This window comes from Sphaeramia orbicularis, chromosome 6, assembly GCF_902148855.1.
Source record: "Sphaeramia orbicularis chromosome 6, fSphaOr1.1, whole genome shotgun sequence".
Classification (NCBI taxonomy): Eukaryota; Metazoa; Chordata; class Actinopteri; order Kurtiformes; family Apogonidae; genus Sphaeramia; species Sphaeramia orbicularis.
The window spans coordinates 57906235-57931475 of record NC_043962.1 but is presented as its reverse complement, the minus strand read 5'-3'; the positions used below and the strand labels follow the sequence as shown (position 1 = coordinate 57931475).

At 40.3% G+C, this 25241-nt stretch overlaps 1 protein-coding gene across 1 annotated transcript in view; it reads left to right on the top strand.

The window, feature by feature from the left end:
• LOC115421530 (inositol hexakisphosphate and diphosphoinositol-pentakisphosphate kinase 1-like) overlaps positions 1 to 25241 on the top strand; it is a 98504-nt gene that overhangs the window by 55439 nt on the left and 17824 nt on the right. Inside the window, 11 exon segments of the mRNA XM_030137456.1 lie at positions 2351 to 2472; positions 4770 to 4952; positions 5659 to 5800; positions 10520 to 10743; positions 14210 to 14337; positions 14419 to 14533; positions 14883 to 14990; positions 15367 to 15483; positions 15639 to 15779; positions 17513 to 17621; positions 23809 to 23955. Of these exon segments, the coding sequence (XP_029993316.1) occupies positions 2351 to 2472; positions 4770 to 4952; positions 5659 to 5800; positions 10520 to 10743; positions 14210 to 14337; positions 14419 to 14533; positions 14883 to 14990; positions 15367 to 15483; positions 15639 to 15779; positions 17513 to 17621; positions 23809 to 23955 (1536 nt within the window).

Below are 25241 nucleotides of genomic sequence, written 5' to 3'. Positions count from 1 at the left end.
TTACATTATGTCTATAAATAATGACAACTTCAAATATTTGTCTTTGTTTTGGTGCAAAAATAACATTAAATTATGAAACTCTTTCCATTTCCAAACTCTCCTGTACCAATAAAATGTGACTAACCTGAACAAATGTGTCCAACCTGAAATATCTGTATTAAATTCAGTCCAGTTTGAACTCTTTTCTTCCTGTTCCTCAGTGTTTAGTGGCTTTGGAGATCTGATCCAGAATGCACAATGGACTAATGAGAAGTGGAGGAAGAAGACTGAGAAAATTACACTGATTTTTCTGAAGAAATGTCAGTTTTTTCAGGTTATTCACATCTTTTTTGTTTGGATAGTTTATAAAGTAAGTATTTTCATAATTTAATGGGTTTTTTTGCACTAAAACAAAGACAAAAATTTGGAGTTGTCATTATTTCTAGGTTATTCTGTTCTTATTTTACTGGTCCGGTCCACTGCAGATCAGATCAGGCTGAATGTGGAACCTGAAAGAATATGAGTTTGAGAACCCTGATCTTGATGATAAAGCAGTTCAGAAGGTGATTAAATATTTTGTACGTTCTTCAAAACTTTACAAACAGATTTCATTGAATCTAATATCATGATAATAAAGGTGTATTTTCTCGCAATTCTGCTTCTCACGCATGTTCCGACATCCTATCATATGATCTCATGACGCTCATCGACTCAATAAAACATTTCTGAGGTAAGTTTTCACAGATGCTGCCATTGTCTTTGACATTAGCACCAAATGCATCCTGGGGATATTTGCAGCAACAGTCTACACCAGTCACAAACCCAGTGCATTGGTCCGGAGCTAGGAGACAAGAACAGCATCTGCGAATTTTATCCGATGTTGGTTTGCGCAAACTTTTAACATGGAACAGTGCTCGGGCTGCGACTGATGACCTTTCATGCGATCGCGAGAACAGACAAGAACGTGTATTGAGAACGCCCTTTTGAGTCAGTTTAACAAACGCATCAGTAGTTTTATTTCCATCAACTGACCAGTTTGACTGGAGTCTGGTCTTTACTGGAGTTTTATTTACATGAGTCAAGTAGTTTTGTACGACAGCGTATTAGGTCCACATAAGGAAATATAACGCTTGTCACTACGAGAATAAAGTCGCTAATTAACGAGAATAAAGTCATTATTTAATGAGAATTAAGTCGTAGTTTGAAAAAACTCATTATTTACCAAGAATTAAGTCGTTATATTTCGAGAATAAAGTAATTATTCAATGAGAATGAAGTCGTAGAATAAAGAACTCCTTATTTAATGAGAATAAAGTCGTTATATTTCGAGAATAAAGTCATTAATTAATGAGAATAAAGTCGTACCCACTCATCGAGTACTGCAGAACTGTGAACATTTAGTTCAGTTCTCCTTTCATTTGTGGTTTAGACACAAAGACCAAATACTGAGTCTGTCCTCCATCAACACATTAGCGTTAGGACTGTGAAATGAGTTTGCACTCATTTGGGTTTGTTGTAAGAACTGAACTGATTTGTAGCAAATTTCCTCTTTTGTGGAGGAGAAACTGCAGAAGTGTTCGTCTGTAGGACTTTCAGTGGAAACAGCAGAACTAAACACAGGGTTTGTGTTTCTGAACAAACTGTGAGGATTCTACTGTGAGTCTGAGTCCAACAGAAGGAAAGGATCTGCTTCACTTTTTTCCTTCACTGTAAAAACCTGAAGTTCTGTCGAATTTTCAAAATACTACGACTTTAATCTTATACAAGTATGACTTTATTCTCATTAAATAATGACTTTATTCTCATAGTGACAAGCGTTTTTATTTTCTTATGTGGCCCTAATACGCCATCGTAGTTTGGACTGAGTTGACTTGTGATTTTTATTGTTATTTTTTATCTCAGGTAAGGTTTTTTTTGTTTTTTTTGTTTTTTTCATGCCCTATAATAGCCGTGGCCCGTACAGGAGTTTGACCCTCATAACCCTGTCATGGTTTCACAGCTCCAGGCCGTTAAATGCATGAAGCATCAGTGTGATTTGATGTGAGGCGTTCCTTTGCATCTCCACCAATCTGTTTTGTTTTTTTTTTTTTTGAGCATGTAACGTCTGTGCAGAAAAAGACAATCTGAAGGATGTGATCACCGTCGACTAAATTGACTTTTCACTTCACTTTCACTTCATTTTGGTTTTTAAACACACGTTGAGTCATTTGAAGTGAAAGTGACGTCACACCTCCGTTTAAATCCCTGGTCCTTCTGGGTCCAAATCAAAGCCGTGTTCATGTTTCCTTTTCCTCCACTCGGACTTTTCCTGAATCTGATCTGCTTCTTTTCTTTGCTAACAGTTGTGTCTCTGTGTGTTTTCCCTCATCAGGTGACTACGCTGGGTTTCCGGGCTGCGGTCTTCTGCGACTTCACAGCACGTACCGCCACGACCTGAAAATCTACGCCTCAGACGAAGGCCGAGTGCAGATGACGGCCGCCGCTTTCGCTAAGGTGACTTCTGCTGGAAAGCAGACTGAATACTTTAGTTTGGAGTTGTGATAACGTTCAGCTTTAGTTGCTTTTTTATCTCACCGGCCGATGGGTTACGAGTAGGGATGTAACGATTACCAGTATAACGATAAACCGCGGTAAAATTGCAGACGGTTAGTATTACCGTTTAAATTCTAATTCTCATGATAACCGTGTTTGATTATCGCACTTCTAGAGGAAAAAACGCCTATGTAAAGATCTGCTTTTATGTCAAATATTTGAGTATAGTTTAATTTATTACAATTTTAATTTTCTATACCTAATATTTGGAACCAATATTCACTTTTAAAAGTCTGTGAAAAGGTTCGTTAAGCATTTGTGTGTTATTTATGCAATAAATTATATTCATTTTTCAAATCAGATTTTCTATATTTTTTTGTGTGTTTTCTGTCCTTTTGTGTTTTTATAGTAGGTTAAAGTGAAAAAAAATAACAGACAGATGATATAAATGAAGTTGTGCTGAAAAAACAGATCCAAACATGGGTATAGTAAACATTTGTTTCTATAGTATATAAAGGCAAAATCAAAAGGACTGAAAACGGACAAAATAGACTCAGACCACTAAGGGTTAATATTTGAATGTTTGTTGTACCATTATTTTATTTGTTTTTTTTCAAAATACAACTTGTTTAAATTTTTTCAGTGTGTATTAGTACTTTTTGAACATTTTGAGCACAATTTCAATAATACCGCGATAATAATGATAACTGTGATCATTTTAATCACAATAACCGTGATATGAAATTTTCATATCGTTACATCCCTAGTCGTGAGTTACTGTGAAGGCGGAGTCCAGCGGCGTCTTTGTCTTCATTAGCAATTTCGTTTTGTATCGTCTTTGATGTCAGCTGCACACAGGACAGGCTTTTATTACGTCACCGGCCGATGGGTCATGAGCTGTTGTAAAGGCGCTGTCTGTCGTCATTTTTGTCGTAGTCTTCGTCATCTTCGTTAGCAATTTCTTTAAACACGTTCTCAGACAAAACTACTGATCAGATTCATGTCAAACTGTTTTTTTTATCTTTCTTGGGACAATGTCTACAAAGTTGTTCACATTTTTGAGAAATTTAGATTTTTAATTTTTGACAAATTTTTGAATTACTAAAATGTTCCTTTCCTTCTAATGGTCCATACTTTGATGGTTACAGACATCAGTCTAGTTCCTACTGATCATTGTTAGAAGTCAGATATGGACTTTCATTTGGGTCCGTGACTTTTGACCTTGAAGGGTCAAACTCAAGGTCACCAGTATCTAGATTTTAACAATTGTCTTCTTCGACACTACTGGTTGGAATCATTTTACATTTTATATGTAGTTTTATCAGGACAATGTCTATAAAGCTTGTAAACAGTTTTGAGAAATTTTAATTTTTGTATTTTTGATGAATTTTTGAAATTCTAAAAATTGCCCTTCCTTCTACTAGTCCATATGTTGATGGTTTAGAACATGTAAATGGTTCCAGATATTAATGTAGTTCCTATTGATCATTGGTAGAAGTCTTATGCCACGTTTCCACTACGTGGTATCGGCTCAACTCGACTCGGCTCGGCTCGACTCGGCCTTTTGCGTTCCATTACGAAAAAGGACCTGGAATCTGGTACCTGGGACTAGTTTTTTGGTCTCACCTCCGGCGAGGTTCCAGGACTGGGGACCAGATACTAAAAGGTGACACTGTGTAAACACTGCAGACCACTGATTGGTCAGAGTTGTCTTTTACAAAAACAGATGCAGAAGTTTTTAGTAAATCTGTCGGTAGGTGAATCCACATGATGACAGTCTGTAAAACTACACCAGGGTTTGTCCAGGAGGTTCAGACGGAAAAATTCAGCATGAGTTTGACGAGACAACATGAAACGAGCGAGTTTATCAGCAACTCTGAGCAGACGACACGGTAGGAACGCGCCGCATCGCTATGACGACAGGTACTGTAAAGTCTGTAGTATCCTGGAATGGAAACGGTCTCAGGAATAGGACCTGGTACCAGAGTCGAATAAGCCGAGCCAAGTCGAGCCGGTTCCACGTAGTGGAAACGCGGCATTAGTTTAGGTTTTCTTTAGTTTTAGTGTGAGTTTGAGTTTTTCAGATACTGTTTTGCCAAAGCTAATGAAGGTTGGATGAAACCCAGGCCTGAACTATTATTTCTCCTTTCTAATTGTCATGGTGTTCCACTTGGGTCTGTCCTCAGCCCCCTGGTTCAGGTGTAGATCTGTAACGTAGACTTGTGTGATGCCTTTGTGTTGGATGTGGGTCCGTTCAGGGTCTCCTGGCTCTGGAAGGGGAGCTGACCCCCATCCTGGTCCAGATGGTGAAGAGCGCCAACATGAACGGCCTGTTGGACAGCGACAGCGACTCTCTGACCGACTGCCAGCAGAAGGTGAAGGCTCGGCTGCACGAGATCATGCAGAAGGACCAGGACTTCGCTCAGGACGACTATCAGAAGGTAAATGGGACGGTTAGAAACATGGAGAGTCCACAGGACCAAGCTGAAACAAACTCATAAAGGTTTTGGCTTCAAGATTTTTTTAACTGAAGATTTTTTTGGCTTAATTGAGGATTTTTTTTGGCTAAATTCAAGATTTTTTCCTTAATTCAAGCTAAATTTATAATTATTTTCATGTATTAACACTAAAACGAAGTATAATTTCACAAAATTCTGAATAACCTGAACAAATATGAACATCCGGAATGTCTCAAGAGAAGTAAGTAGAATTTAACAAGATTCTGCCTGTATTAAATGTTTTGTGTATTTTTGTGTATTTTAAATGTGTAAATAATAAACTGAGGCAGAATATGCTAAAATTACACTTATTTTTCCAGTTTGTTCATGTTACTCACATTGTTTTAAAAGGATAGTTTTGTAGATGTAAACCTTTCATAATGTGAATTTACTTTTTTCGCTCTTAAATGCAGAGACAAGTTTGGAGTTGACATTCGTTCTATATTATTCTGTTATTATTTGACTGGTTGGGCCCACTGCAGATCTAATTTAGCTGAATGTGGAACTGAACTCAAATGGGTTTGACAGCCCTGGTTCAGATTCATTCCTTCTTCGCTCTTCCTGTTGTTTCTTTGTATTTTAGTTGAATATGTGACTCTTCCATCTTTGACTTGAGGACTTCTAAACCACATCTGTGTGTTTGTCTCAGCTGGCTCCGACCGGTAGTCCGTCTCTGGTCAACTCCATGAAGGTGATCGAGAACCCGGTCCAGACCTGCGATAAGGTCTACGCCCTGATCCAGAGCCTGACTTCCCAGATCCGACGGAGGCTGGAGGATCCCAAGTCTGCAGGTAATCTGACACCATGGGTCATGTGATCAGTCTCAGCTTTTTCATCTCGTTTGGTCTTGGACATTATTTCTGTCTTTTATACGGTTTTTATTTTGTATCGTCTGTGATGTCAGCTGCATACAGGACAGGTTTTTATTACGTCACCGGCCGATGGGCTATGAGCTGTTGCGAAGGCGCTGTATCGTAATTTTTGTCTTAGTCTTTGTCGTCATTGTCTTCGTTAGCAATTTCTTCAAACATCTTCTCTGACGAAACTACTGGTCAGGTTCATTTCAAACTGTTTTAGCATGTTTCTTGGGATAATGTCTCCAAAGTTTGTTCACAGTTTTGAAAAATTTAGATTATTGAATTTTTTTTTTTTGTACTTTATTTTTTATTGTTTTAATATAAAATACAAAACAAAGAGAAACACAGTCACAGGTCACAGGTACATTCACACATTTACAGACTGTTTACTGTCCACAGATTGAATGAAAGAGTCCCATTTTTTCCAGTACTTTACACCCTTATGTTGTTGTAGGCGGAGTTTGTATGTCATCATTTCCATTAAATGGATTTGGTTGACAATTTTTATCCCCAAGGAAATTGAGGGAGGGTCCTTTTTAAGCCAGTATTTGGTGATGGCTTTTTTGCCTGCGGCAAGCAGTATTCTAAATAAATATATGTCACTTTCCTGTAATTCCTCTGGGGGAATGCTAAAAAACAAAGTAGCCAGTGACATATCAAATGAACACCAAAAACTGAATACATCAACTTAATCATCTCTCCCCAAAAGCCTCCAACACCAGGACAGGACCAGAATACATGTACTTGATCTGCCTCCAGTGGACCACACTCCCTCCAGCAGAAAAATGAACTCCAGAAGAATGTGATTTTCGTGCAGGTGTAATAAAGAAACGGACCAGACATTTCCAACAAAAACCCCTCCATGATAGTGAGTTTGTAGTACAGTTTTGAGATTTCCACCCCTCTGACCAGATCTCATTTGGTATTTCCTCTCGCAGGTCCCTCTCCCACTGTTTTTTTGTGTGAAAATATATCTCATTGTCTTTTGAATTCAAAGCTGTATAAATTTTACCAGTGATGTTTTTGTTACTGGAACCTTTATAGGCTTCTACCAGTATTTGAATTAGATGAGAGGGAGTCTGTGTCATAGAACGTTGTATTTCCTTTACAAAGTAATGACAGAGCTGGAGATATCTGAAAAAATCATGTTTACCAAGTCCAAATTTGAGAGAAAGATTTTGAAAGCTGTCCGTCTGTCCTTTTGAAAGTATCCTACAGAAAGCAGTTAGACCATGTTTAGACCACGGTCTAAATCTGTAGTCATGTAGTGCAGGTTAGAGGTGCGGGTCACTCACAGGCCAGTTTAGGATCTGAATTTGTTTATGAAGTCCAAATGTCTTGACCACTTGTAACCAAACTTTAATTGAGTTACATACACATAAATTGTCCAACTGTAGGGCTGCTCTAGCGCAGTCCAGACAGCCAAGAACTGAAGGTAACAGAACTTCAGTGGAGGAAAACTCCATGCCTTTCCATTTGGCCGTATAGGACTCACTACACCAAAGTACTAGTGATCTTACTTGAGCTGCGATGTAATAATGTTTAAGGCAAGGTAAGGCCATGCCTCCCCTGTCCCTTGGCAGCTGTAAGACAGAGAGCTTTATCCGTGGTCTTTTTGTTCCCCAAACAAATCTAGAAATATGCTTGTCTCTGAATTGTTTCAGTGGAACCTCTACTGGTAAAGCCATGAATAAATATAATAATTTAGGAAGGATTACCATTTTAATTGACCTTATTCTATCACCGATGTCTAGGGGAAGCAAAGCCCATCTTTCCAAATCCTTGTATATTTTTTTACTAATTTTTTCATAATTTGTAGCAAAGAGAGAGGTCAAGTCCCTTGGCAAGGACACACTTAAATACTGAATAAGGGATGAGTTCCAGTTAAATTTATATTTTTCAATTAAATCTGGAGTGGGGATAAAATTAAATAAAAGGGCCTGCGTTTTATGCACATTAAGTGAGTATCCTGATAGAGATCCATACATTTTGAGAGATTATTGAATTTTTGATTAATTTTTTTAAATGTTAAAAATGTGCCTTTATTTCAATGGTCCATATTTTGATGCTTTATAACACAGGTGTCAAACATGTTTCCCGGGGTCCAAAACCGGCCCTCCAAAGTTTCCAATCTGGCCCGCGGGATGAATTGGCAAAGTGCAAGTTAGGGCATCAAATCAAAAATAATATCATAATAACCTAAAAATAATGACAACACCAATTTTTTCTCTTTGATTTAGTGCAAAAAACATTAAATTATGAAAATATTTACATTGAGAAACTATTACTTAATAATAATAACAGCAGAATAACCTACAAAAAAGAATGACTCCAGATTTTCTTCTCAATTGATGTAAGAAAAAAAAAAATTACACTATGTCTATAAATAATGACAACTTCAAATTTTTGTCTTTGTTTTAGTGCAAAAAAATAACATTAAATTATGAAAATATTTACATTTACAAACTATCCTGTAACAATAAAATATGAATAACCTGAAAAAATATGAACAACCTGAAATGTCTAAAGAAAATGAAGTGCGATTTTAACAATATTCTGCCTGTTACTAAATGTTTTGTGTCTTTGTAGATCTGATCTGTAATGAACATGTAGCCTATAAATGATAAGTCAAGGTATAATATTGATAAAATTGTACTTACATTTCTTTACAAATTTCATTTTTTTCAGGTTTTTCACATCCTTTTTGTTTAGGTGGTTTGTAAATGTAAATATTGGCATAATTGAATGTTATTTTTTGCACTAAAACCATTTGTAGTTGTCATTATTTATTGACTGTCATGCTGTTATTTAAACTGGTCCGGCCCACTGCAGATTAAATTGGGCTGAATGTGGCCCCCGGAAGAACATGAGTTTGACACCCCTGGTTTAGAACATGTCAGTGGTTCCAGATATCAGTCTAGTTCTTATTGATCACTGATTGAAGTCATATATGGACTTTAACTGAATTAGTTGAATTCTCCACCAGTGAAAGTCCCGCCCACTTCTATAGTTAGACTGATGTGCATCCAGACCACAGGACTGGAACACAGGGTTCTGGATTTTTCATAGTAGTTTAGTTTTATTTAGTTTTGACTCTTTTTTTCTGTAATTCAGTAGTTTTTATTAGTTTTTAGAGCAGGTTTGCTAGTTTTTATTAGTTTTGTTTTTTTCTAAATGCTTAGTTTTAGTTTAGTCGTCTCTTTTCTCTTCTTCTCTGTCGTCATATTCAAATCAATCCCAGACAGGACTCTGCTGCTTTAGTCTCCATGTTTCCAGGTAGAGTGGGGACCAGAAGACGACTGGAAACCACAAGTGAACACAAGTGACGGACCGTTAAATATCATATGGTGCCAGCAGAGAAAATTGCTAGTATGAAATAAATCGATTTCATATCAATCCAACACTGACAAAGATGAAAACGAAGGGAGTTTTATATCCATAATTTTTATAGATTTTGGTTATTTTTGTAAACACACAATGCAGTTTCAGTTAGTTATAGTTTTTTTTTTTCTTTTAATTATAGTTTTTACTAGCGGCATTGTACCCGTGGTGCCACTGTACGCTAGCATGATAAGTAGAAGTTGTCTGCCACCACTGTTCATTTGTAAACTACCATTTACTCCTGCATTGTGCAGGTAATAATTAGAGCCAACATGTGAGGCATGAAGGGAAGAGCTTGTATTTGTTTGTCCTGTCAAACATGATTATATTCATCCAGCGGCAGTGAACTGCAGCCTTCACATTGTAGCATGGTCTGCCAGCAGGAGAAATGTCATGAACGGCAGCAGAACCACTCCTGAAAATATAGTGTGGCGGCAGGGATGAAGAATTCAAAGTAGAAAGAGGCTAAAATCACCCAGCATACCTCACAACATTTGAATACGGACATAAAATTGTGCCTAGTAGATAGTCAGGGAATGTTTGTATTCATTTGGTGAGTTTGGTGACGATCGGGCCTGTGAAGGCTGAGGAGAACCCGTACAAACACCCTCCTGTGCTGCAACATCGATCGATGGGACACAGAATGTGCATTATATAGTAGGAGCATTTATTTCAGTTAATGAAAATGTTTTTACAATTCTAGTTTTTGTCATTTCGTTAGTTTTCTTGAACGATAATAACTTTGCTGGAACGTAGAGACAGAACCTGACCACCTCACACATTCAGCTGGTTCGGATGCAGCAGAACAGGACGCTACAGGGACACGGGTCCTGTTTTTAGATATTGTAACGCACCGTGGGTGACACAGTGGTGCAGTGGATAGACCTGGTGCTTCTCAGACAGAAGGTCCTGGGTTCGATTCCAACACCAGTCCATGGGGGTGGGACCTTTCTGTGTGCAGTTTGCATGTTCTCCTCGTGTCTGCGTGGGTTCTCTCTGGTACTCTGGCTCCTCCCACCATCCAAACACATGCTCTGATAGGTTCATGGGTTAATCTAAATTGCCCATAGGTGTGAATGTGACAGTGATTGTTTGTCTCTATATGTTCAGCCCTGAGATGAACTGGTCACATGTCCAGGGTGAACCCCGCCTTCACCCCTATGTAGCTGGGATAGGCTCCAAGTGACCCCCGTGACCCTAGTGAGGATAAAGTGGGTTCAGAAAATGAATGAATGAATGAACTCAGACTGGCTTGGATGTTGTTCTGCTCAGACCTGCAGCTCTACCACAGTGAGACACTGGAGCTGATGCTGCAGCGCTGGTCCAAACTGGAGCGAGATTTCCGCATGAAGAGCGGCCGCTACGACATCAGTAAGATCCCCGACATCTACGACTGCATCAAGTACGACACCCAGCACAACAGCTCCCTGGGTCTGGAGGACACGCTGGAGCTGTTCCGACTGTCACGAGCCCTGGCGGACATCGTCATTCCTCAGGTACGTCTGACGTCCGAACAGCCACGATCACATGTCCTCACATGTTCTATGGACCTGGTTCAGATACACCTGTTAATCCAGGGGTGTCAGACATGCGTCCTGGGGCCCAAATGTGTCCCACCAAAGGGTCCTATCCAACCCATGGGATGAATTTACAAAGTGTATAAACTCCACAGTCAAGGCTGTGGAACTCATTTCAGTTCAGGTTCCACATACAGACACAGGAAATTTGCCTGAGTAAAATTTACTCAAATTGATGAAAATTTTACTCAGATAACATTTGGTCCCTCTCTAAAAAGAATAAAAGTTACTCTTTGGGTAGAGCTCTCCAAACTCAATTTTGAGCCAAATTTACTCATTATAGAACAAAATTTATTCTTTTTTAGGAAAATACATTTGACTCTGGAAAACATGCTCAGTAATTTTTCCTGTGGACCAATCTGATCTACAGTCAAATAATAACAGCAGAAGAACGGACAAAAAAGAATGACTGCAGATTTTCTTCTCGGTTTAATGTGAAAAAAATAATCTTACTTTATGTCTATAAATAATGACAACTTCAAATGTTTGTCTTTTAGTGCAAAAAATAACATTAAATTATGAAAATATTTACATTTCCAAACTCTCCTGTACCAATAAAATGTGACTAACCTGAACAAATGTGACCAACCTGAAATGTCTGTATTAAATTCAGTCCAGTTTGAACTCTTTTCTTCCTGTTCCTCAGTGTTTAGTGTCTTTGGAGATCTGATCCAGAATGCACATGGACTAATGAGAAGCTACTACTCAAAAATCACCCAAATTCACCTAAAAATTACCCTAAAACCACCTAAAAATTACTCAGAAAACACCTAAAAACCACTCAAAAAAAACACCTAACATTATGCCTATAAATAATGAAAACTTCAAATTTTAGTACAAAAAAATATTAAATTATGAAAATATTTACATTTACAAACTATCCTTTAACAATATAAAATGTGAATAACCTGAACAAATATGAACAACCTGAAATGTCTAAAGAAAATTAAGCACAATTTTACTAATTAATAATTAATTGACTTATTTTTCTTAAGAAATTTCATTTTTTTCAGGTTTTTCACATCTTTTGTTTAGATAGTTTATAAAAGTAAGTATTCTCATAATTTAATGGAGGTTTTTTTGCACTAAAACAAAGTCAAAAATTGTCAGTTGTCATTATTTACAGGTTATTCTGTTCTTATTTGACTGGTTCGGTCCACTGCAGATCAAGTCGTCCTGAATGTGGAACCTGAAAGAACGTGAGTTTGAGAGCCCTGGGTTCATCAGTGCATCTGCAGAACAGGCCTGTGCATGACAGTCGGCTTTTCCTCCAATCTGAAGACAAAGTCCAGCTCAGAAATCTAAACTGATCCCCCCTGTATTTAATGTTTATCTGATTATTACAGCTGAAAATACTTTCTCATAGAAATACATGCTTTTCTCTCCTTCTGTTCTATTGGCCTTAAATAAAAATCCTGACACACAAACAGACATTTCATATGCATCACACCTATGTATATAATTTTAATGTAATTTGTCTTTGCAATATGTAGACTTTTAGCTATCAAACATTTTTGAAATTGACTTTTTTTTATATTTGATTAAATGATTATTTGAATGGGTGGAAAAAAATAGTACAAATGTGAAGCAGACAAGTCTGAAAAGAATTTGTGCTTTATCCCTGAACCAACTGAAGCGGCAACTACAAAAAGTATAAAAGGGAAAATAGAAAAAATGTTTATATAGAAATAACAATAACAACAGTATAAAAGTATATATAAAAATATCTGTAGATATGGTAATCTTTAAAATAAAATTTACTTACTTACTTACTTATATAAACAACAACAGACCAGTCCAGTGACATCTACAAACAATCTGTCAGGTCAGTCTGAAACACATTGGATCCAAATAATGAACTTCTACCAACTGACACAAACACACACTCAGATTTAGAAGGTTTGTGTTAAAGATTCAAAGATTAAAGGAGGAAGTGATGGATCCAATGGAAAAAAGTCAACAGATAGACCAGTGGCGGCTGCTCGTCTTTCAGACAGGGGAAGGTCATTGTCACTTACATCAAAAAAATTGTCAAGTTATTTAAACATAAATTCAGCCCTCCGTTCCTTTTTAAGAAAATGGTCAGTGAGATAGCTAGTTCACTTTGACCTAGGCGACAGTTCGATTGATTTAACTATCTACAAAACAATATTAAACTCGAACAAGAAATGATTAAATTATGGAACTGAAAGAAGAAAATGTTGAAATTATGTTAAATTGAACCATGGAAGTCCAATGAGTGTGTTTTATTTACAGTGCAAGAAATGAACAAGTGATTTGGTAGTGGTTTCTCTCTGGATTTCGCAGCAGAATGTGTGACGGTATTAAACTGAACTGTGTCAGTGAAGGAGCAGATCTGAAAACAGCTGTCAATCAAACGGGATTCAGCTTTTGGACCCATCCTCCAATCAGCACGTGGAAGCTCAGTGTCCGTCCCGGCCGAGCTCCGCCCACAGCTCCATTCACCCCCAGAGATGCCAAGCGTCCGGGGGCGGGACAACATGGTGTCATTTATCCAATTAGCGTCCAGTTTAGAGTCAGTTTCCAGCAGTTCCACTCAGTCCCATTGAAGTGCATGGACGCTGAGCGTCTACGACAAATGCACTGAGCAGAGATGGAGGAGAAAACACAGACACGGGAATGGAGGAGAAGTGAACAACATCCAGTCCACTGATCTGGGATCAAACTGATTCTGAACCAACTGGTCTGAGAGATGAACGTGTTCCAACACATTTGGAGTCAATGAAATGAAAACAACTGAACAGATTTGAGCATTTCATTTGAGTCATTTTAGGGGAAGCTGAGCTTCCCTTGTAGTCTATGAGAAATTGCCTCTGATATCGACATTTTCTGTCTTTTTGTCCTCGTCTCTTCGGTTGTTTGTGTTGATCTTGGCGTCGTGCATCACAATAAGCGTCCGTGTGAAACACAACAGTGGAACCAATGTTTAACAGCAGAACAGTCAGTTGATTAATGGCTTTAACTCTTCTTTTTTGTATTATTGCCTCCACCAAGTGTAACGGCAGAGGTAATGTTTTCATCGGGGTTTGTCTGTCTGTTAGCAAGGTAAATCAAAAAGTTATGGATGGATTTGGATGAAATTTTCAGGAAATGTTGATACAGGCACAAGGAACAAATGATTATATTTTGGTGCTGGTTGGGGTTGGGGGGGGGGTGATCTGCCTTGGTGGAGGTCTGCGCTCTCCGAGTGCTTTTCTAGTTTTACATGATTTGTGTGGTTGTGTAACGTGACAAAAACGACATGAAAGAAGCAACAAATTGTACAAACATCAGTAAAGTATCCTGTCTCCTTTCAGGCATACGGTGTTGGTAAAGTGTCTTAATTTCCGGTGAACGCCGTGGCTTAATTGCATCTTTCTTTCAGGAGTACGGTATCTCTAAGGTGGAGAAGCTGGACATCGCTCAGGCCTACTGCGTCCCTCTGATGAAGAAGATTCAGCTGGACCTGCAGAGGACCCACGAGGACGAGGCCGTCAACAAACTGCATCCGCTGTGAGCAAATAGATAAGGAGGGTGAGGGCGGGGCTTCCTGACTCAGGCTCAGCTGATGATGTCACTTACTGTCCCCCTCAGGTACTCTCGAGGTGTGATGTCTCCGGGCCGTCACGTCCGAACGCGACTTTACTTCACCAGTGAGAGCCACGTCCATTCGCTGCTCAGCATGTTTCGCTACGGTGGCCTGTTGGACGTACGCTCGTTACATCACACACACACACACACACACACTAATCTGTTTATATTAATTATGTTTTATATTAACACCAGAAAGACATGAAATGATACACCCAGGTCTCTGACATTTGCGCATATAAGGTCCAGACTTCTGACGAACATTTCTCCAACATTTGGTTTAACTCTTAGTTTAACAGTATTAGTTTGGACTGAACCTGTTCTACGCAGACTGTCCATGTGGTGGATTTAGTCAGAAAATCAGGTAAATGTGACCCTGGATGACCACAGCAGTTTAGAAATGACCTTTACTTCCATGGAAAAGTGTGTGTGTGTGTGTGTGTGTTTATGAGTGTTTGTGTGTTCAGGAGGAGAAGGACCAGCAGTGGAAACAAGCCATGGATTATCTGAGCGCTGTGACTGAACTCAACTACATGACGCAGATTGTTATCATGTTGTACGAGGACAACAATAAAGTGAGTTTGGAGGATGTGGGTCAGTTCAGCGGGTCTGGAGGATGTTGTATTAAGGGGTTAGTTTTACAGTTCTGTTTGGAATTACTACTGTAGAGACAGAACATATACGACTATCCTTCTTTCTGCTCCTTTTCATTCATGATGCGGTCGGTTTACCGACATGCACCAGGAGATTTTATTTTATGACTGAAATAAATAAACTAATTTGAGCTTTTACATAAATGTATCCTGTTCTTGTTCTATATTAGAACAAAGAGAATGTAATAAAAATAATAAAAAACAGTATTATTATTGGTTTTTATTAGTATGGTGTCCTCAGTGGATCTGTGTGCAGTGGTAGATGTTCAAATATGAACTTCATCCATGTTTTGGACAGGACCCGTCGTCAGAGGAGCGTTTCCACGTAGAGCTTCACTTCAGTCCAGGAGTCAAAGGATGTGACGACGAGGACAACGTCCCTCTGGGCTTCGGTTTCCGTCCAGCTTCATCAGAGGTAAGAAGGTCAAAGGTTAAAGAGAAACCGGTGAAGGTCTGAATCTAAAGTTCAGATGCTGTTTACACATGAGGTTTCTGCCTGTGGTTTTTAAACCACAGCACATGACCTGATCAAACATCGATCACCTCCTCCCTGTTTCTCTGACCAATCAGAATAAGGACAAAAAGCCCAACCAGGGCAGTCTGGAGGACCTGACCCAGGACCAGCCGGACCAGGCCATCCCTGTCTCTGAACCCATCAACATTCAGAGAAGGTCTCCCATGATCCGCAACCGCAAGACCGGCTCCATGGAGGTGTGTTGCCCCCACACATCCACATATAGTCGTCTCATATCAGATACAGATCAGGTTTGGTTTTCAGACTGCACACTGAGCCTCTTCACATTCACACTAAAACTCCCATCATGAGTTCTGCACTTTTCAGATGGTTTGGGGGATCATGTGAACCAGTTTAGTTCAGGGGCCACATGGTCCCAGTTTGATCTGAACTGGATCAGACCAGTTAGAATTTGGGCTGTAAGAAAATATGGGTTCTGCAATATATTGCAATATTTCATTTCACAATTCTGTATCAATATTAGAAAGTACAGTATCGATATTTTTAGGTATTTATTCAAACGCAGATATGGAACAGGTTCATTTTTGTTTTTCTTTTATTATTTCACACTCTTTTATTAACTAATGTTATTTCCTTTGTTGGATTGAACTCAAATCCTGTTCTGATGTTAGTTGTGAACTAATAGAATCTGAACCTTTGAACAGGATCTGAAACTGGAATGTCTGGAAAACTGAATTTCAGTTTGAACACAGTTTGAACATTTGGTGATAGAACATTAGATCCTGTTGGGATCAAATAAAAATGTGTTTAGTATTTGTGCAGATTTCTGGTGTAATTCAATTCTTCAAGAAAATAATATTTGAAAAAAGAAACAAACAAAAAATTGCCTTTTTAACAGTATCATGATATATCGTGATATATTGTATCGTGATCCTAGTATTGTGATTTGTATCGTATCACCAGATTCTTGCCGATACACAGCCCTAGTTATAATAACCTTTAAATAATGTCAACTCCAAACTTTTTTCTATGTTTTAGAGTAAGATGTATGGTGGCCCAAAGGTGCAACAGCCCAAAAAATGATCCATTGTTCTGTTTTTTTTTCTTATAGTGGATTATTTTTTTGGGCTGTTGCACCTCTGGGCCACCACAAAGAAAAGTGAAATTACATTATGAAAATGTTTGCATCTATAAACTGTCCTGTAAAAAACTGAATAACATGAACAACCATAAAATAAATAGAATATTGGTACAATTACACTTTTCATGTTGTTCGTATTTGCTCCGGTTATTCACCTTTTTTGTAATAGTTTATAAATGTAAACATTGTCATCATGTCATTTCAGTTTTTTCCTGGTTCTGACCCACTTCAGATCATAGGGGTCCGAATGTAGAACCTGAACTCAAATGTTCATATCTTCTGTGTCATTTCTGTATTCCACATTCTTCCCATGGTGAACCTTGGACCCTTTGGTGGGCCGGGTTTGGCCCACAGACTGTATGTTTGACACCCCTGATGTAGACAGTCTAATCTGATCGGTTTGATCAGATAACAGCAGTAATCTGATTATAATCAATGAGATTACCACACCTGAATTGGTCCCCAGTCCTCCCGTGTCTTCTGCATGTGTAAAGGTTCATCGGATTTATTTAGTCCTTTTACGTCTGAACATGCAGAAAAACTATAAAAATCACAGAAAACTGAAGTTACACAGTCAAACGTACATATGAACTCTGAAGGAAATCCGATAATGAACTGGAGCATCTAAACCAGGGTTTACGATTATCGCATTTCTGAAGTTTATGTAAAGATGTCAGATCTGATTATGACATGTATGTGACAGTTATCAGATTTTTCTGCTCATGTAAACAGACTGGTTGTTCATTCATGGATAGTCTATACCCTCCTGTTCTGTGACGGGTTTTTCCTCCGCATATAACCCCCCCCCCCCCCCGTCTCCCCCTGCAGGTCCTCTCTGAGACCTCCCCCTCTCAGACGTCCAAAGGTGGCCCCTCCCACCGACTCTTCCCCTCGTGTTCTCGACAGTCACCAGAAGTCAAAGCAGCCGGAGGACTAGGTGAGCACAGCCTGTGGGGGGGGGTGGGGGTGGGGGGGGTTCATGTCCATGTGCAGCTGCTCTCACTGATCCACCTCATCTCAGACCCTCCAGCCCTCAGACCCTCACCTCCCCATCACATTCTGACACTCACGAACAGGATCAGCTGATCAACGTCCAACCAGGATCAGACTGTGAACTATGTGAGTTCAAACCAGAGCAGGAGTTCAGACAGCTGTCAGCAGGTCACATGACCAAACACAGACAGAATACACTGGAGACTAGACTAGATTAGATTAGATTAGATTAGATTAGATTAGATTAGATTAGATTAGATTAGATTAGAAAAGACCATATGAGACAAGACTAGACTGGACAGAACAGTATTGACCCTTTGAACCCTCAGTAAATGGAAGTTCCAACAGCAGCACAAACACTGAATTTACACACAAGAAAATACCACAAAAAAATAACAAAACAAGAACTATAAAAAACAGTGCAATTGCACAATAATAATAATTATAAGTATCTTATTATGTTATAATCATGCTATACCACATTTGTCCATTTGACTGTTTACACTGGTCTGTTCACTGACCAAAAATACACAAGTATGACAAACTGCAGCAGTCAGCTGTGTACAGACACACACACACACACACACACACACACACACTCAGAGGCCACTTGGGTTTTATAATATAGATATTAATAATAATAATAATGCTAATAATAATAGTGCAGCCCAGTCTGGCGGTAGAATCTGCTCTTTTTTCTTCGTTTCTATTTTCTGCTTGAATCTCAGTGAAGTGATAAATGAACTCACAGCCTCTGAAAACAGTTGTCCACATCAGAAGTTCCACAAATGAACCCATGTTTTACTGATCTTCTGAGTAGCACATGAAAAGGACAATTCCGTAAATACAGCCCCTAAACCAGCAGTGTCAAACATACATGCCCCCCCCCCCCACAGTAGATCCACTGTTAGTTCTTTAGTAGATCCACTGTGTGTGCGTTAGTAGATCCACTGTTAGTTCTTTAGTAGATCCACTGTTAGTTCTTTAGTAGATCCACTGTGTGTGCTTTAGTAGATCCACTGTTAGTTCTTTAGTAGATCCACTGTGTGTGCGTTAGTAGATCCACTGTTAGTTCTTTAGTAGATCCACTGTTAGTTCTTTAGTAGATCCACTGTGTGTGCTTTAGTAGATCCACTGTTAGTTCTTTAGTAGATCCACTGTTAGTTCTTTAGTAGATCCACTGTGTGTGTGATATCGACATAAGCTCAGGTATAATATTGTGTTATTATACATTTCAGGTTATTCATATTTTTTGTGAAAGGATACTTTGTAAATGCAAACATGGTGAAGAACCTAACTGAACTTCCTTTCCACTAAATCAGACACATGTGCAGTTGTCATTATCCGTAGTTTCTTCTGTTATTATTTTACTGCTGTTCTATGATGTTCTTTAGGTCCAATTGGACTGAATGTAGAACCTGAACTCAGATGAGCTTTGACCATGTGACACATGTTCAGTTCAGTTGTTCTTTAACAGACTTTAATTAATCTGAAGGTGTTGAGATTTGGACACTTGGACAGTATGTTCATATAAAGACGTTTAGTTGGTGTTTTTTCCAGGTTCAGGCTGAACTTTTATTTCCATGTGACATTCATCTGGATCTGAAACGGTTCCACTGTTCCACACAGATCTACACTTAGTATTCCTTTGGATGTTTGAGGTTCGTTGACTCTAAAACCACTAGATTTACAAAGAAATGACAGAACCTGAAAGCACCACCTGAGACAACTAGAACCCTCAAAGGGACACGGGACCGCTAGAACCACATTCCAGACCCATTCACCCTTCACAGTACATGGAGAAGATACGATCTAATCTAGATGGGTATAGAACCTTATAGAACACAACATGTAGAACCTCATTAAATAGAACCTGTAGAACCTGAAAATACTGGACCTGTAGAACCTTAGTAAATAGAACCTGTAGAACCTGCTCATCTGCTGGTTTTATAGCTGTTGTCATAGTTGTGTTCTTGTGGTGTGGTTCTATGTGTGGTATTCAGTGGTTTGAATGTCTTCAGTTTTTGTCTGTGTTTGTTCATTGTTCTGGGTTCTCTGTTCTGGGTTCTCTGTTCTGGGTTCTCTGTTCTTGGTTCTCTGTTCTGGGTTCTCTGTTCTGGGTTCTGGGTTCTCTGTTCTGGGTTCTCTGTTCTGGGTTCTCTGTTCTGGGTTCTTGGTTCTCTGTTCTTGGTTCTCTGTTCTGGGTTCTGGGTTCTCTGTTCTGGGTTCTGGGTTCTGGGTTCTCTGTTCTGGGTTCTCTGTTCTGGGTTCTGGGTTCTCTGTTCTGGGTTCTCTGTTCTGGGTTCTGGGTTCTCTGTTCTGGGTTCTCTCCTTGTGGTTCCTCTGTAAACTGTGCGACCCACCCTCAGCTCTTTAATCTGGTTCCAGGTCTGCGCTGGTTAAAGTCGTCTGTTGAGTTTTCAGTTCCCACAGACGTGACCCCTCACCGACTTGTTCACACTCTGACACTCTCAGAGGCACGAGACGCTAACGCCGCCGTCTAAATCAGGACGTGCACATGAATGTGACGACCAGCGTGGAAACAATCTGTGTCACATGCTTCAGTCCATCCAGCGCTGTGCACACGCCTGCTTCAATTTAACGTGAACAAAGACATGTTTAAACCTAACTGTGGTCGGGGCCTGATGGGGGGGGGGCGGTTTAGTGTCGGCTCTAAGACTTAATGATACTTAATGAACTCTGCGTTCTGTCAACATCAGCGTGACCTCAGCACAGTGAACCTGTGAAGGAGATTAAAATACCTGCTGTGTGTCCTGTGGTCGTTTGGTGACCTCTGGTGGCCGTGGGAATAAGTACAGGAACAGAACTGAGGTGGGCGGGCACTGTCCAACAGCAACAAATGAATTCTAATACAGGAGTCTGTGCTGTGTTCTCATTGGTTCTAATGCAGGAGTCTGTGCTGTGTTCTCATTGGTTCTAATGCAGGAGTCTGTGTAGGGTGTCTCAAAAATCACTTTTCTCTTCAGATCACAGTGTAATTTAAACCAGTTAATCTCCAACATGATAATAGCCCCCCCCCCCCCCCCCCAAAAAAAAAAAAAATTCAGCAAAATCCGTCGACATTTGACCCCCTGTCCACTGCAAAATATGAAGAGCCCATCAAAAAACACCAAAAAAATGCTGTTTTTAAATGCGTTACCATGCTTAATGGAGACTAAATGGATCCTAAAGTACAGACATCCATACTGCGTCACATGTGGTACCTGACTGAGTCTACTGTGGTACCTGACTGAGTCTACTGTGGTACCTGACTGAGTCTACTGTGGTACCTGACTGAGTCTACTGTGGGACTAAGTCTGTTTGATAAAGAAGTACCAATAGAAACCAACGCAGCCATGGCAACACACCTGCAGGCCAAGCCCAAACCTGCAGGATTCACCAGAGGAAAGCCCCCCCTTCCCACACAGAAGTTCCTGCATGGACAGCAGCCTGACCTGGAGGATCTGTAGGACCCCAGTCCAGCCCTGGCTGATATTTGACCTTCTAGGCATGGATGGGACATGGCTGGAAGCCCCCCCGGAGCAGTGGGAGGAAGAGCCACAGTACAGACAAATGAGGGCTGTGGTCTCAGGTGACACGGTGGTACAGTGGATAGACCTGGTGCCTCACAGACAGAAGGTCCTGGGTTCAGTTCCAACACCAGTCCATGGGGGTGGGACCCTTAGTTCATGGGGGTGGGACCTTTCAGTGTGGAGTTTGCACGTTCTCCTCGTGTCTGTGTGGGTTCTCCCCAGGTACTCTGGCTCCTCCCACCATCCAAACACATGCACTGATAGGTTAATGGGTTAATCTAAATCACCCATAGGTGTGAATGTGACAGTGCATCCATGGATGGAGCCCACAGAGGAACATGGTTCCACAGAATCAAACTACCAGAGAATCTCAAGAATGAAATGGAAGAGAAACTGTAGAGCCAGTAATATCTGAATAAAGTGTGAAATGCACATGTATGAAAGTATGTCCACATTATCAGAACCATGTCATCATTAATGTCTTCAATTTATGCAACCTTAAATCTTGCCTGACTATTAAAGTGTTCAGCTCTATTTGTCTGTAACTCAAACCTGTATTTTGCTGAAAAGGGGGTTAAGAAAACAGACATTGTGTTCAACTAGATTTACTGTTCTGAACTTCTTTCTATTTCCAGTTTTTAGCCTATAATTGAGTTATTTAATCTTAAAATCACCTTGTTTTCACTTCTACAGGGTGTATCAAAAAAAAGTAGACTGTCCAAAAAGTGCCCACCAAATTTACAAGTGAATGTTTTCATGAAAGGTCTTTGTTTGCCTATGTTGATATGGACGTCCTGCATCTGTCCATACCAAAATTTATTACATAACTGCATGCATGACTTCACACGGGCCCTTTTTAAGAGGGGGTAAAAAAAATTTTTCCTCCAAAAAATTAAAGGGTTAAAATTGGTTGAAAAGCCTTAAACTGTGGTGCAATGCGTGATTCTTTGGTTTTCTTCACTGCGGTACCCGGATTAACCCTTTGTTTCTTGTCAGGTAAACTTGAGCAATGGGTATGAATTGGAATGTGTTTGAAAGTAACGCCATGGTTAGGAAGTAATGACTACCCACCTGCATCCCAAAGAAGGTTAATTAGGTGCACATTATGAGGAGTAAGTCACTTACTTACCCTGTTTTTGTCCACTTAGTTCTCGACATGACCTCCATCTCTTTGGATGCACACTTGCGCTCTCCTTATCATGTCCTGCACTGCTCGCCTGATCATTCCTCTGTCTCGCCGCAGGATGTCCACTTCGGCTCTGATGCGCTGTTCAATGTCATCAAGGTCACGTGGTGGTGTCTCATACACTTTGGATTTCAAATGTCCCCAGAGGAAAAAGTCAAGGGGCGTCAGGTCAGGAGACCTGGGGGGCCATTCCACTGGGCGGTTCAAGGCAATGACACGGTCACCAAAAAGCTCTGTAAGCCGATCCGTTCTTCTCCGGTGTGGGGGAGCACCATCTTGTGCCCACCAAGCACGTGCCAGTTGACCATTCTGCTGAAGATGAAAACGTGGCATTGCACGGAGAGAACGAACATTGAACAGCGCATCAGAGCCGAAGTGGACATCCTGCGGCGAGACAGAGGAATGATCAGGCGAGCAGTGCAGGACATGATAAGGAGAGCGCAAGTGTGCATCCAAAGAGATGGAGGTCATGTCGAGGACTAAGTGGACAAAAACAGGGTAAGTAAGTGACTTACTCCTCATAATGTGCACCTAATTAACCTTCTTTGGGATGCAGTTGGGTAGTCATTACTTCCTAACCATGGTGTTACTTTCAAACACATTCCAATTCATACCCATTGCTCAAGTTTACCTGACAAGAAACAAAGGGTTAATCCGGGTACCGCAGTAGAGAAAACCAAAGAATCACGCATTGCACCACAGTTTAAGGCTTTTCAACCAATTTTAACCCTTTAATTTTTTGGAGGAAAAATTTTTTTTACCCCCTCTTAAAAAGGGCCCGTGTGAAGTCATGCATGCAGTTATGTAATAAATTTTGGTATGGACAGATGCAGGACGTCCATATCAACATAGGCAAACAAAGACCTTTCATGAAAACATTCACTTGTAAATTTGGTGGGCACTTTTTGGACAGTCTACTTTTTTTTGATACACCCTGTATATCACCTGATACAATAACCTGTGAAGTTGATATTACAGGGACGCTGTAAAATACCAGAAAAAGCCATTTATGGACACTTAAGACCTCATTATATGTGATTTTCTGTGTTAAAATGAGTGTTTTTGGCATTTTTTGACAGACCCTTCATACTTTGCGGTGGGGGGGTCAAATGTTGACAGATTTTGCTGAAATTTTTTGGGGGGGCTATTATCATGTTGGAGATTAAGTGGTTTTAATAACACCATGATCTGAAGAGAAAAGTGCTTTTTGAGACGCCCTAAGCCTGTGCTGTGTTCTCATTGGTTCTAATGCAGGTTGTTATGAACGTTCCGTGCATGGTGTATATGTTCCGTGCATGGCGTGTACGCTCCGTGCGTGGCGTGTACGTTCGGTGCATGGCGTGTACGCTCCGTGCGTGGCGTGTACGTTCGGTGCATGGTGTGCCCCACACTAACCCTGCTCCTCCTCACAGGCTCGCTCTGCTCTGGACTCTTCAGCGCCTCGGCCCTGGGCGTGTCCTGCAGCGCCCCCAACCTGCGGGACTACGTCCGAACGCACCACCACCACAGGAAGCCGCCGCTGTCGCCGGGCAGCCTGCCGTGTCAGATCGGCGTGTTCGGTACGTTGACGGCGCCACCGCTGCTCCGCCGCCACTCTTCAGCGCCTCCTCTGCTTCTGCAGCTCCTCTTTTTTATGCTGGTTTTTTCTTTCTTTTCTCTGGGAAGTTTCTGTGTCTCCACTTTTCCCTCTTTCTCTGCTGCTTTTCTTCTGAACACTTCGTCTTAACGTCGTTTCACCTGAACAGAAGTCCCACAGAAAATATCACACTGCAAGTAAAAGTATGAAGAGGAAGATTAAAGTGTGAAACAGAAGAGTGGATGGTGGTCTTTTCTGGAGCTGTGTCTGAGTCCAGTCCATCTGTGGGACATTTCCTGCTCCACTCTGGGTTTTATATCAGTTCTGAACAGATTTCAGTCTCAAATCTTTTAAATGTCAGTGGTGTCAGTGAAGGTCACATAGCATTCATGCTCCTTTAGTGATATTCTGTTACCAGACAACATTAAGTCATGGTTTGTAGATGTATCTGATGTATTTCCTCAAATAAGAATGGACTGAATTAAAACCGTCAGATAATCGTCACAGAAAAAGGCCTGAAATCCAGGCTGAAGTTACTGCATGATGTGTAAACGTCCACATGAACAGTGGGATGGACACTGTGGTGCATGTGGGTGGACTGTGGCTGACCAATAGAACTGTCCACTACTGTTTACATCTGGGACACCGTCTCATGTACACTTCATGTCCTGACTGTTTCTAAGCCTCGTGATCCTTTTCAGTTTTTATTCATTCATCAGTGTGTTGCTCTTGTTCTGTTTCTGTTTCTTTTCCTTAGACTCAGGTGGTTGAATCTGCTGAACGTTAGCTTGACTCTGCAGGTTTCACAGCCTTTTTCCACTGGTCTCTGTTCATCTACATTGTTGTCATTTCTGTCGACTCTTTCCAACCTGTAGAAGTCGAAAAAAATGCACATTCACACCACAGTGGAAAAATGGTTTCCTGGTTTTCAAGCAGTGTAGTTTTAGTCCAAAAGCTCCAGCAGTTAAAATGTAGGTTCAGACCTCAAGACCTGTAGAACCTGAACATACTGGACCTGTAGAACTTCAACATACTGAACCTGTAGAACCTGAACATACTGGACCTGTAGAACCTGAACATACTGGACCTGTAGAACTTCAACATACTGAACCTGTAGAACCTGAACATACTGGACCTGTAGAACCACATCAAATAGAACCTGTAGAAGTTGAAGAAAACACACATTCACACCATGGTGGGAAAATGGTCCAGGATGACAGCAGGTGTGTGTTGGTGGAGGATTATGGGGGTCACAATCAGCAGGTTCTG